General features: G+C 41.1%; 1 protein-coding gene across 3 annotated transcripts in view; it reads right to left on the bottom strand.

The window, feature by feature from the left end:
* The window catches only part of dyrk1b (dual-specificity tyrosine-(Y)-phosphorylation regulated kinase 1B), a 74,270-nt gene that overhangs the window by 41,428 nt on the left and 18,578 nt on the right, over positions 1-14,264 (bottom strand). The window contains exon 1 of one of the 3 annotated variants that reach the window (XM_030394078.1): positions 1,207-3,151. The exons of the other annotated variants lie outside the window; for them this stretch is intronic. Coding sequence (XP_030249938.1) covers positions 1,207-1,309 — 103 coding nt within the window. The 5' untranslated portion in view covers positions 1,310-3,151. Of the gene's footprint in view, positions 1-1,206; positions 3,152-14,264 lie in introns of those variants that run through there. 3 annotated transcript variants of the gene reach the window in all.

The raw sequence follows: 14,264 nt of genomic DNA, 5'->3' as shown, positions 1-14,264 counted from the left end.
CAGAGCAGCCAATCATCAGCCAGGGCTCTGACCATTTGAGCTCAGGTTAAAACAACTACATTAAAAACTTCATATTACCACTCATTGTCAACACATAATGAAGCTGACGTACACACACACCACCATCACTCTTCAGGGCTCCAGACTGCGACCAAATTGTCGCATTTTGCGACCAAAATTGCGACAGGTCACTGGCCTGTGAATTTGCCGGGGTTCTTTTTTTTACACTGGGACATGGAAGGGGTGAATCAAAGAATCTGGAATCTGGAATCACAGGTGGCAGGCCAATGTGTGTGAGAGAGGCAGGGGATGGGGAATGGCACTGTGAGTGGCTAATGTTTGGAGGGGGAGGGTCCTAAAGTTATTCTGAGCACGGAAGGAGAAGGTTTCACTTTCAGCGAACAATGGCGAAACAAACTCTTGGCGCTTATTAGGGTTAAGCGGGTAGTAGTGTGCCAGAGTCAAATCCTAACTCAGAGGATGAGTCCAAGTCTGAAGACACAAGTGTGGCGAAAAAGGGCAGAAAATACTATTTTGGTGAAGAATGGCTGCATGAATTTGACTGGTTAAGGTCTCGGAGAGACGAATTCCATGAACTGCAAATTTTGCAGTCGATACCCGCAACATGTGAGGAACAAATTTGCAAGTAATGCAGCACTACACATATAAACCTTAACACACTGGTCAAACACAGTGCTGGTCTAAGGCATAAAATATGCTGTGACCTGTACTCCAATGAAAATGCAACTCCACTGTCAGTTGCATTCAAAAGGCAAGAGGCTGTTAATCAGTGCACTGAGGCCCAATTATTATTTAAGTTTATCACAGCCTTTTTCATTGCCAAGGAAGAGCTACCCCTTACCAAATATATAGGCCAGCTCCACCTGCAAAGAAAGAGCGGTGTGAAACTGAACTCAACATGTAATAATTTCTTAATTATTATATTATGGTGTGCGCCCCTAAATTTAGTGATTGTGCTCCTTAAATTTTTACTTAGGGGACACTGTGCTCCTAGTAAATAAAGTTAGTCTGGAGTCCTGCTCGTATACATTATCTAAAAGCATCCAAATCCAGACACAAAAATAATCGATCATCATACAATACTGACAGCAACAATAACACAGAGGAACAGAGAAAGATTGCACAGTTTTCATCAGTGGAATTGTGTGTGTGTGTGTGTGTGTGTGTGTGTTTGTGTACACTGACTCTTGTTCTTGCGCAACAGGCCAGAGGGGATCCAGGGTTCTGATTGGACCATCCTGCATGAGGGCACAGTCTTGTCCTCCACGGATGATGACGTGATCACCATGGAAATGCTTGGCAATTGTTCAATCCAGCAGGGAAATACTGTCAGTCAGAACAGTGTGACAGAGGCGTGGAGCTTGTGTGGAGTCAGGTAACTGTCAACAGACGTGTCTTCAATCCCAGAGTTCACTTTGATCATTTACATCCAACTGAATCAATGAATCTTGAAATGGTGGGAAACCGACCAACCAATCGAAAGGCACCAACTTCTCTGGCTCTTTTTTAAAATTATTTTGTGACTGTGGTTTCTAAGGCAACCAACTGGTGAACAGGCAGCTTGTCTCTCTTAGTAAAAATATAAAGGATGTAATATTTGTCCTCTGTGGAGTTACATTATAGATTTAGATCTTTCTTTCTACATATATAATCTGTTTCTCTGTGGGTCTAGGGAGCTGGGGGAAATATATTATTTGGTTAGTCAGGTTAACTTTTTGTTACATTGGTTTTGGCAGTTTCATGCATTCTTTCTGTGTGCTGGAGGCGTGTGCTGCTCCAGATCGCTGGTGACTGATATTTTAAGTACCAAAAAGTAGGTCTTTGTTATCAAGTGTTAACAAGTGATAGACAGTTTGAGCTAAATGTCCAATGGGTAAAGGCATAGACTCTTTATACGAATAGTTCTTCAGACATCTTGGTAGTTATCCAGCACAGGGTTTATGTGATGAGTGCAGCTAGTATTCCCAGGTTCCAAGACTCCATGGTCAGTGTGGTTCCAAGAGTGCTCATCAATTTAATCAGCCCAACAAGTTAATCCAATTTTCCTTTTCATCAAGAGTATGTGTAAAAACAATAACTAGTAGTCAAGTCTGTGCTAACCAGGCTCTCCCAGCATACTGGCAGGTGGGCTGAGCGACGTAGTGTGACAGAAGGGGTGGAAGAGAAGGAGGTGGAGGGGAGTTGGGTTTCCAGCTGCCTGGTTTTACCCCATCCCTTAGGCCAGAAATAGCTCCAATAACTGATACTGTGTGGGGAGACTTGTCACTGGACAGAGGACAGTGTAGAGTGATATTATCACTCAGGCTAATCCAGTGATACCCACAGCCCTCCACTGGCAACTTCACCCAGCCTTTACAGCCAGAGCTCCACAAACACACTCAGCTTCCTCTGCCCGCCTACAGAATAAGGTGGCTGGCCTCTACTGGGACGAGGAGCCCTCTCAGAAATCCAGACGGTACTGCGGTCCCACCAAACTATACAGGATGGTTCTGGGACAGGACAAACACATGTAAACAAACCAATCCACCGCAACGTGTCTATTTGACACAGTCTCACAGAAAGTTTCCTCTGACTGGATATCCACACCAGCAGGGGAGTGTGCAGGAACAGGGGGTGTAGCTTTACAGGCAGGGACTCTGCACCTCAGCAGCACACCTCCTTCCCTTCAGGGTCAAACTTGTATTATGGGTTAGATGCCAAATGTTTCCGCGTGTTGAAGAAATGACGTGACACAGGACGAGCCGTTGACGGCCTGCATTGTACTTCCAAAGTCGGATATTGTCTGGTTACCAAAGCGTCCGCCGGTCCAGGAAGTCTCTGAGAAAATCACACGACAGTCAAATCAAAAACAACATCTGAACGGAAGCAAAGCAAAACTTTAGATTCGACTCGAGAAAAAAGTGAAGAAACCAAATCCAGTGAAGTTCCTGAGCTTGTTGTCAAACGCCCCAGGTCGCTTCTTCTTCCGTCCTTTTCCCCTCTCACGTCGCTTTAATCGTCCCTCTCAGAATTGACGGTGATTTTTTTATTCCTTCAAGATGGAAACCTTCATACGGGCGATTTCGACTCATGTTTCTCGCCCGTCTCCCTTTCCGAGCCTCACCGTTAGACGGAATCTGTGCTCCCCGCCCACACGGCTCCCCCACCCTGCCATAGGGACTATACCATGTGCTCATACCAGGGGTCGGAGTGGATGTGGCTGGCGCAGCATCATATAGTTTCTCTTAAAAGCTGAACAGATACGCATGCACAAAAACACACGCATACACACAAATCTCACATCAACCAGCACTCAGACGCCGACTGATTTTATAAAACATTATCAACAAGTGAGTTAGCGGGAAGGTAACCTTCCATCTGACCGCATTAGTCTGTTCCAAGCAGACCTCTCCTGTCCTGTCCATTTATAGTAACAGCGGGATATATATACTGGAACTTTATATACACGCATGCATAGACAACCTTTACTTAAACCCTTCAAACTATTTTATGGATAGAGCTCGACAACACACTTTGAAACACACTTGTGACTGCTTCCTCATTACTGTATTCATAACATAATAACACACGATACAGTGAAAAATATTTTCAAAAGGTTTAATTTGGAGGTAAATACTGTTATGTGTTACAGATATATTATAGTCTGCTCGTTAAGCAGTGTTAATAGAGACATGAGCCAGAGGGAGGGGAGGGGAGGCCTACATTGATAAACGTCATTAAAATAATTGATTTTCAGTTGACGCAGATTGGAGACACAAACGTTGATTGTGGCAGATTTTAGTATTAAAACCTTAAGTGACAGAGCTGTCCTGAAATAAGGTTTTATTATTGCGACCACAGAGCACACAAAGCCTCCGTTTTTTTCGTGCAGGCTTTGAGAAATGTTTCAACTTCTCTGTGCTGTGATAAACGCAGCTCTACCCTCACTCAGCAGGCACCCTCTGCGGGCTCTGTTGCTACCCGACGCTACGGCAGCAGCGATGCAATTGGCTACATAAAGTCCCTTTCCCGGCTGTGACTGGGCAGCGCACGGATCAGTGGGAGGGGCGCTCGGCTTAGTTTCCCAGTGCCTCTTCAAACGGCGCGAGGCAGGAATGACGCGGAAATAGTTTGAAGATGTCAGGTAGAAATGTAAAGGGGGGAGGCGGGGAGAGTGGGGGAGGGAGAGAGTGGGGGGAGGGACAGCCGAGGAGCGAGCGGTGCAAAAGGCTTCCATAAGCACATGGTCACTGAGTGACTCTTCACAGCTGAGATGTGTGACTTCTTCTCACGAGCCAGCCAAAGCTAAAAGTTGTTACTGTTGCTATCCCAGCATTCCGGCTAAATCAGGCACAATGCTGCCTGGGAACAGCTCAGCACACAAACACACACACACACACACACACACACACGGCAAGCAGCTTCTCAAATACAACCCGATGCACTCACACATGTTGGACAGTTCTTTATTTTCACTCAGAGTTCACATTTAAACCTATGCACTTGTCAGTCAGTAATAAAACATGATGGTGAAATACAAAGGACTGGTCCCCTGTCTGCTGTATACTGCTGCGATTTCCATCCGTCTATTGACGTGATAAAGTCTATGTGCCATGTATAGAATGGTCAAGCTGCTATAAAAAAATAAAAAATAAATAACCATGATTTAGAAATCTGACATGTATATACTCTGGGGAACTGAGCAGGTTTAGTAACTGCACTCTGGCTTTATCATGTCCCTTTGACTTGGGCTTTTCTTGGTTATCTACCCAACCTCCAGGCTCCAGAAACTATGGTACTCCCACACACTGAGAAACAGCTGACACTGGTGTCAACTGGTCACAGCTAAAACAGGATAGCATGGCCTAATAACATGCTGTAATCATAGAGCCTGTATTAATATGAGCCTTGTCTAAAACTAGTAGCAAGTCACAGAGCACACAGATCACACACAGATGTATCTACAGGTGAGCTGAGGGGCAAGCTCAGGGTGACTGGGTCTGAGAGGGAGCCAGGGGCATGTCGCACAGCAGCACACACACACACACACACACACACACACACACACACACACACACACACACACACACACACAACTGCCACCCTTGGGACTCTACTTTGATCCAACCAAAACTGAACTTGTGTATTGAAAGGTTCAAATACAACACTGAGTGCAAATGCCAGTATATTCACTGGAAATGGTGGTCTGTCATCCAAAACAGATGACAGTTTACAGAAAAAAGGATGGCTTTTACCCTAAACGAAACAAGGAGACTCAAAACACATGGAAATTATGAATGAGGAGGTGTCAGAATCTTTTAAGACACAAAAATGATCTCCCATTCATTGTAATCAAAAAGAAATTGACTGCATCTCCACCTGCATAACAATTAATGGTAACAAAATACATTCCTTACATAAGATATTTATGTGAAATGTGTTTTGGCATCGTACATGTAGACTTTGGATAGCTCAGTGACTGTTTAGTTGATACAGGCTAGGGCTGCACTTCTAATTGAAAAGTAATCACAATTGCAATATGGCCAAGTGCAATATTCAAATCACAGGAATCCACCATGTTTTGAGAAAAGTTAAAACATGTGACAAATCAGTATTAAAATGAAGTACTGTAATGCTGCAGAGATTCCTTACTCCACAAATCTTGCTCTACAGATGTAAGAAAACAGGTCTGTCTATTAGAAACCCCAACAAATGTCACATCATCATGATTTGAATCGTTTTCCAGTGAAAGGGACAATTGTTTGATAATTCCCATAATGGTGAATCAAATTGTCAATTCAGTATCTGTCAAAATAACATCTTCTCATTTAACTCAAAGGTCTTAAATGCAGGAATAGGTGGACTGCAGGTAACTAAAGAATGTACATAAAACCTTAGCACCATAGACGATTTACATGCACATGAACAAGCACTAACACAATAAGAGAGAATCATTTTGTAATTAGTATTTTTATCCAATGGACAAATGGCAGTGCCTGCTACATCAAGATTGAAGATTTCGAATTTGGTGATTTCATGACATTAATGTGAAAATTAGATAAGAAAGTGAACAAATGAATTACTTTGTGCATATAAGGGTCTATAAAGCTGCACTCCTGAACAGTTGCAATGTATTGAGGTGCTACACAAAAAGCTGTGACCTAGTACTATGTCTCTGCACACTTTGCATTTCAAGACAATTTTACACATTGCTCAGACACAAAAGAGGCCATTTGTGCATGCACACTAACTTTAGTTAAAGTGTATTTCTCCATGGACAGGCATGTCATCATGTACACAATCAACAGGACACAAGAAGGTAGCTGGACACAGGCAAATAGCTAAGGAGACATAACTTTACTTGCCTGTTCATTAGCCAACAATGTAGCACTAAGCACTACTACTCGCCTCCCACCACAATTATTTCAGCTCCACATTTACATACAATGAGCAATAGGTGAACAAATGTGTGTGTGTGTGTGTGTGTGTGTGTGTGTGTGTTCTGGGGATGACAGGACATTCATATAGTACCAACACATCACGACTGACCTACCCAACCTGCCTGCACTTTCTCTGCTCGTTGTAAGAGGGTTTGTTCACTATAATGATTTAAAGTCATTTCAACACAAACTATTATTGGTAGTTTTTGAGATATATGCATAACAGACAAACACTGAGTGAAAATAGAATGAAGTGCAGAAATCTGAAGAGTTACCAGTTTCACAGCACAAGAGAAATTCTTTCAAATCATAGAATGGGATTTATATTAAAAAAGAACATGTTTTAATGACAACATTTCAATTTAATTTGGATAGTCTTTACTTTGACAACTGTAATTTATGTTAATAAATAAAAGCACATTGACAAATGTATTTAAAGCTATTATGTGCAGAAAGCTGCCACAATATAAATCAGCATTTAAATGTTTTTTGTTGTTGTTGCGCCTTGACATTTTGTAGCAGTTCTCATACAATAGCTGTTATAATGTTTTTTTATCAAAGATGTTCATATCTCTTCTATATTCTTGATTGATTTTGGTATTTGCTTTATTTAAAACTAAATAGCTCCGACAGGGTTAAATTGGAAGCGTACATTGTGCTTCAGTATTGTTAGGTGGTGATACAGCACATTGCACTGGCAGAGAGCAGCCTCTAAAATGAGCTGTGGAATAAGATACAGGACTTTCCTTCTTTGTCTGTTGATAGTGTTGAAATGCTAAAACGTGCTATGGCTATATTACTAAATAAGTGAACAAACCTTAGTAATTCCCTTCAAAGAGTTACTGACTGGCTTCCACTAAATTACGTTCAGCTGTACTAACGACCAGACAGCGGAGATTACAACAGTAGTGCAAGGAGGCAAGCAGACTCTGAGACTCACGTGCCTTGCAGCAAAATTCCACCCGGCAACTATACACTGTACCATGGCAACAGCCCTGCCATTGGTCCCCGGTGCGTTTTCAAATGACCAATGGGATGGCCAGCCGCGGGTGATGCTTGTTGCTAGGTAAACATGATGCAGAGGAAAGATAGAGGAGCAGAATTACCATGCTGCTACTGCAGGGTGCTTTCAGCAAGGAGTGGAGGAGCACTTCACACTCAGAGATACCCTTCTCACTTGGCGGTGCCAGAGAGACAAAAACAAAAAGAAGCAGGAATGATACAGGCAGAGAGGAATTAAATACACGGTTGCCTTAAAGCCAGAGGGATTGCTGCTGCAAAAAGGCCATTCATGCACTTTCCATTAAGAAAAGTTACATTTAAAATCAAATCAGCAACTCATGTGCCAGTACATTCTTCAAACTAAATGTAATGATGTTTTATTGACAAGCACGATTTGGGTTAAAAAATAAAGAAAACTGCTGAATCCACAACACAACTGATGGACCAAGGTTCAAAATACTAACCTACCCATGTAAACACACATCATAAACGTAGCATAAACAAGCACGCAAAACGGTTGAAATAATCTCATGTAATACGATCGCCACAAAATAAATGATGATAATGATAAATGATACACAGTTCACTGTATGGCTGACTGTATTACCATGGACACTCCTTTGTAACTTTGTTTGTAATGGTAATATTTACTTGTCTGAAAAATAGTTACGTGTCTGAAATCCCCCTAACATGTTATGTGGCACACTCAGACAGCATGTGAGGTTCTTCAAAAGTGCCCAAAACCTTGTTATGAAACCTTAGTATGTGAAATGTATAGTTGTTATGGGGAAATATTAGTTTGCCAGAACTAGACACACTGCTGGCATAGACATCCCACAATGCAATGCATTAGTAGCAACAACAACAACATCATAACACAATGAAAGACAGTGACCAATACCTGTAACAGTCATGTTATAAGAGTAGAATTTTGTAGTGCGTTAGTTAATCAAACTGTCTAATTATTGTGGCATGTGGCTCTTGTGGCTGAAATGTTAAAGGTGCAATATATAAAATTGTAGTTGAAAACATTAGCAAGAATAATTAAAACTATCAACTCAATGTGAAGAAATTTCAGTTTTGACATAATGATATTACGTACTGTGTTCCTGAGATGTGTACCATATTTAACATGCTAACCAGCTAGCCCTAACGCATCCTGGTCCAAAGCTTCTGTGCTGCGATGTAAACATCAACATCTCCCAGTACCCTCAGCCTCGACTGATAGCTGCACGGCTAACTGAGCTAACTAGCTAACTGTTGCTACTGTCGTTATCAGCAGTTAGTTGTTCTGGTTATATGGTTCCCCTATTTGTTTTGCATATTAATTCAACATGAGGCCAATTCGTACTTATTGCACCTTTAACTGAGTTAACTACTGAGCTGGCTAACATTAATAACGAGGCTAGCATCAGTAAAGTTTTATGTCATAAAAGAGAGGGGATAGAGGCACAAAGCTACCTTCCCCTTCTCCATTACATGCGGGAGTTTAGGAGGTTACATGATAATTATTTGCTGAGCAGGGCATCTTAAAGGATACATACCACAAAAGTATGTATACATTAGTACACATATTGGTTTTGTAGTGCAAAGTAAATAGATCCAAACAGTGCTTGTGACAAATGATGGAGTTTTAGTTGAGAAAATTATTCTGGATTTTAGACAGACCAAAAACTATTCAATATTTTGTTTCAATGTCAGGTTAGAGTTAGATTCTGCCAGAATAGCACCCCCAGATCAGGACCTGCACCTGTGGGATTGGATCCAGCATTTCCTTTGTCACCATTAGAATCTGGAAATAATTGTAATATTAAATGTTAAATATTCTGTAATTCATTCTTCCAATTGCCTTTGCTCATGAATCCCTTTCTTGCCTTTTTTGGATGCATTTTAAATCTGATTTTGACAAGCAAATAAGGTTTCAATATTCGTAAGCGTGACACCAATGGATCTTTTAACAACACCTCAGGACTTCTCCAGCCGTGTTTATTCTGTTGATTGGGTTGAAAATCAGTTGAAAAACAGTTTAGTTTAGGTTTGGCAGGGAATGTCTCAACTTCTCATCAAAAATATATCATTTTTGTCACCACAAACATTGCTGGGGATTGTCACAAGGTCTCGTTTGAGATATATAGAACTTTCACGCTTACAAATGTGGAAAGTCAATCTAAAACTGTGGTCACTGGCTTGACAGCCATTCTGTATGGCCGCACTCATCCACCATCCCCTCCACCTCCCGATTGAAAGTCAAGTCATAAACATGTGATGTGAGTGTGTGCAAATGTCAATATGTCAATATGACACGTAAAAATATGAACATATTGAAGCTAGCCATGGACTTTTGATGGATGAATGCGTAAGGTTTGTTTTGAACTACCAATAGATGAAAGTATAAATAAATAAATAAATGTGTGAAAAAAAGGAATAAATACATGAATATAGGAATGAAAAAAGTATACAACATTGTAAATAAATAAATATACAAATACTTTCATTTACATATTCAATGTGTTATTTTGTTTGTTGCTTATTTACATATGGTGGGAATTAAGCATTGAATTATAATTAGTTTTTTCAATTATTTAGGAATTCTGTTATATAAAATACATTTATTAAGAATTAAATTACATAATTATCATGTCACTGATTTGATTTAAGCATTTTTTAATATAATTGTGTACGTACTGTATTTCTAAGTATATATATATATATATATATATATATATATATATATATATATATATATATATAGTTTTGTCCCCTTTAAACCCAACATAGACTTGTAGTTCTCGAGACCGGTCTCTTTTTTGTGGTCTTGGTCTTGTCACAGCCTCGACAGTCTTTGGTCTCGGTCTCGGGTCTCTCGGTCTCGCAATGTTTTGGACTGGCCGAGCGGTCTCGAAGGGATTTGTAACCTATAATATCCAGGCAGGCACAGTTTTTTTTTTTTTTTTTAAATCATTATACGCCCCCTTCAAGTGGTACCAATCACATGCATTTTGTGACACAGACGGCGTTGGCGCTCGTTCTCTAACCCCCCTCTAAAGCACGGTCACGGATCCATGGAGGAGGACGCAAAATGTTGGCAAATTCGTCAGTTGTCAGGTTTGGTTTTACAGATCATAAAGAGTTCGTTTGCCACACAACAAAGAAGAAGAAGCATTCTGCAATATGTACATTTTGCAAAGCGTGTTTAACGGAGACAGGAGGGACCACATCTACTTTCACCAGACATCTGGAGTGAAAACACCGGGAAAGGTAAGCAACTAGCTCTGATACTTAGTTAGCAGTAACGTTAACCACCTCTCCAACCTCCTGTGACCAAACAGATTATGTGTGTAATTTATTATTGTTACTTATTACACGTTCTTACATGTGCAGTATAAAGTTAGATGATAGGGATGGATTTTTGTAAGCCTCTGCGGACTTTATTAACCTGGTGAACACCGAGTGTAAACACATGCTAAGTACAGGTAGCTAGCTCTTTGAATTGGCAACCTTTTGAACTGTTTGCCAATTGAATGGCTTTGACTTCAGCTAACGAAAGGCTGTAGCATTGGTCACTTATGTTCTACAACCCATGCAAAACGGCAAAAAAAATAGTCTTGGTCTTGGTCTTGAGCTGAACTAGTCTTGGTCTTGACTTGGTCTGCCTTGGTCTTGGTCTTGTCTTGGTCTTGATACTCTCTGGTCTTGGTAGTGTCTTGGTCTCGGTTTAGGCGGTCTTGACTACAAGTCTAACCCAACATAACTGGAACAGCACACTCGTCGAACTGCCCATAATTCTACCTCCACATGAATTGCATTTTTGAGGGGTTAAAGGTTTTTAAGTAATGGGACGTGTGCATGGATTTGGCAAAATGGCTCAATAGCACCCCCTAAAAAGAAGCTTTCCTGGCAAGATTATACTTAGATGTATGAACCTCCTTAGGCATGTGCAACATATCTATATCTACAAAAGAGCCTTTTCGATGCCATGACGCAAACCTAACAGGAAGTTGGCTATTTTGAAATAAGTGCTGTCTTTTTTGCACACATGCTGTACCCCAACAAATTCCTCTCACAGATTTAACTTGATTGACTTCAAATTTGGTCCATCCAAACTAAAGACCTTTTTGATGCTAAATAGCAAAGCTTGCAAGTTTTTGAATAGTGTCGCCATGAAACAGGAAGTTGTATCCAGCCATTGACTGGCAGACAGCTACTTGAGCTGGCTGTACTGGAGCTCTGGAGGAGACAGCTATGGGCAGACCCGGGAGATTCTGGAGGAATGAACACAAAGTTTGTTTTGGGAACTTTCTGGATTCAAAGTAGATGTTATGAGCCACGGAGGAGCAAAAATCCACTAACTCTCACTTATTGACTTCTGAATGCGGGGAAAACGTACTTTGCTTTATCAGGCGCTTTTGTCCAAAGTGACTTTCAGTAAATCATACATACATTCATACACTGATGGAGGTGGCTGCCATGCCGACCAGCACATCAGGAGCAGTTTTGGGTTTTACATGCAGGCTAGGGGAATTGAACCAGCGACCGATAGCACAACGCTGGCTCTATCCCTGAGCAACAGCGGACCCACTGATTAGCACTGCTATGGCAGCACAGTGAATTTCAGTGTTTTCCCATGAAACAGGAAGTTGTTCCTGAGGGGCGACAGATTCTTGATAACTCAGTTCATTGGGTAGAGAGGACATCCTGTGTTGGAGCATCACTTTGTGTGTTTTGGCCAATAAGTGATTAGCATGAAAAAAGACAAAGTACATTTAATTGATTTAAGAGATCCTTAAAGAGTACAGCAGGAGCCCTGCACACCACTTCACACCCAGGATGTCACATTTAAACCTGGACACAAGGTTGGAGACAGAGCCCCATTCAGCTGTTCAGCGGCAATTTGAAGCCAAAAACAATCATCTTCCCAGAAATGGAAGTACCTGGAGCTTCCGTGTTGAAGTCTCTATTTCGTGTGCACTAGAGATTTCCACCGACCAAGCCGGCTAATTTCTGGTTTAGTCGCTGGCTAACTTGAATCGGGATAAAATAATTTAATCTTGCGGCTGTTCTAGACTTTACAAATTTTAGTGGACTGAATAGATCAAATTCTCACAGTGAAACATGTAATTTCCTCTGGGGTTATGAGGCTCAAAACATTTATCCACCATTTTACAGACACTTCTGTCACAATGTTAGCTTATGGAAAAAGTACTTTTGGGCCACAGTGCATCATGTGACATTGAAACTGGGGGCTTGCTTCACACAGGTTGCACCAGCCACCCTGTAGAAGCAGCCAGCGCCTACAACCTAATCCAACCATTTGAGCCTGTTCCATAAAGGCCCAGCACACATTAACACACAGCAATAAAGTGATGTAAGGGGGTAAAAAAAGACTAAAGGGCCTTATAAATAAATAAAAGCCAATGTTATGCCGTCTAGAAGGGCTTTAGAGGTGCAACTGAAGCATGCATGTATGGATGTCAACATAGTCCAAAACCAATACGAAAGTTGCCTCAATTTTTCTACAATGCTTGTGTGACAACACCTTATTAAATGATTCAACATACAGAAGAGATGGCTCAAGGTTGATGATATACATATGATCTTTGCAGATTGCTCACCTGTAGAGAGTAGTAGTCATTTTGTAAAAGGAAAAATATCACAGCAGTGACTGAGGCTTACATATGAGAAACAAATAAACTTTTAGGGTGCTATGTAAACTTCAGTTTCTTCCACTCTTAAAGGAGAACTTCGGTCGATTTAAACATGCAGCTTCATTGCTCAAGCTACCCTTGACTTGCCAGTACCGAAGACGCGAACAAATTTGGTCCAGCCATTACAGAGCTCCGTGAACGGAGATGTAGCATTGAACGCTAACAGCATGGGGTCAGAACTTTACACTGTGTTTTAAGCGTCTTAACATGCTCCACATCTCACACCAAAAGTTATGCAACATCAGCAGACACCTTAGCACACAGCACTGTAGCGTGTATGACTCAAACTGAATAAAAAAGTAGTTAAAACAGTGTGTTTGTGCAAGGAGCTACTTACATGTTTGTTGACATCCGTGTGTTCCGGTAGCTAGACCAAACTAGTCAATCCGTCGAGCGTGCACTTACTCCCTCACTGGCGGAGACGGAAACGTAATCCAGCATTTTCGTGTTTATGTTCATAATGTACATATCCATGTTACAGCCTGTCATGAGCCATGAGCCTTACAATAGCCTGTTAAGCCTGTTAAGTGCACACTCGATGGATATGCTAGTTTGGTCTAGCTACCGGAGCACACCGATCAGCCTTACGCTGCAACCAATCACACTCCTCAATAGTGCACAAAACCATATGGGCAATCTGCTGCATTATATTCTCCAATGCCTGCCTCTTGTTCTGTGCTCTAACACATTTTTACACATTTTTAATAACACATAGTTGAAGTAGGCCCTCTGAAATGACCAGCATGGTAAATAAATGTGAGTAATGTAAAAAACAGCTATGAGCATGAGAAGAGTCTGCTGAAAAGTTTTAATGTCTGGTTTAGAGTTCATTATTACATCATGTCTGTATAGAGATTCAATTCTTAGATTAGGCCTGTTATTCCCACTGTCCATGCTATGATCTTAACCAACATGAGTACATTTTTAAATTTTTTTACCCTTAAAAGAATGGATCACAGCTAGCAAATGGGTCAGTTGCTCAAATAAGTTTCCTAAATCTCTCTTTAGCTAGGAGCTGAAGGTAGGAGCTCTCTGAGAGTGTTCAATGTTCATGAAAACAGTCCCTGTTCCTCCAAAAAATCCTTGATCTTTACATACTGCCTATGTAGGATTTGTT

This window comes from Sparus aurata, chromosome 17 (assembly GCF_900880675.1).
Source record: "Sparus aurata chromosome 17, fSpaAur1.1, whole genome shotgun sequence".
Lineage (NCBI taxonomy): Eukaryota > Metazoa > Chordata > Actinopteri > Spariformes > Sparidae > Sparus > Sparus aurata.
Note: the sequence above shows the minus strand (reverse complement) of the source record. Positions and strands in the feature narration are given on the sequence as shown.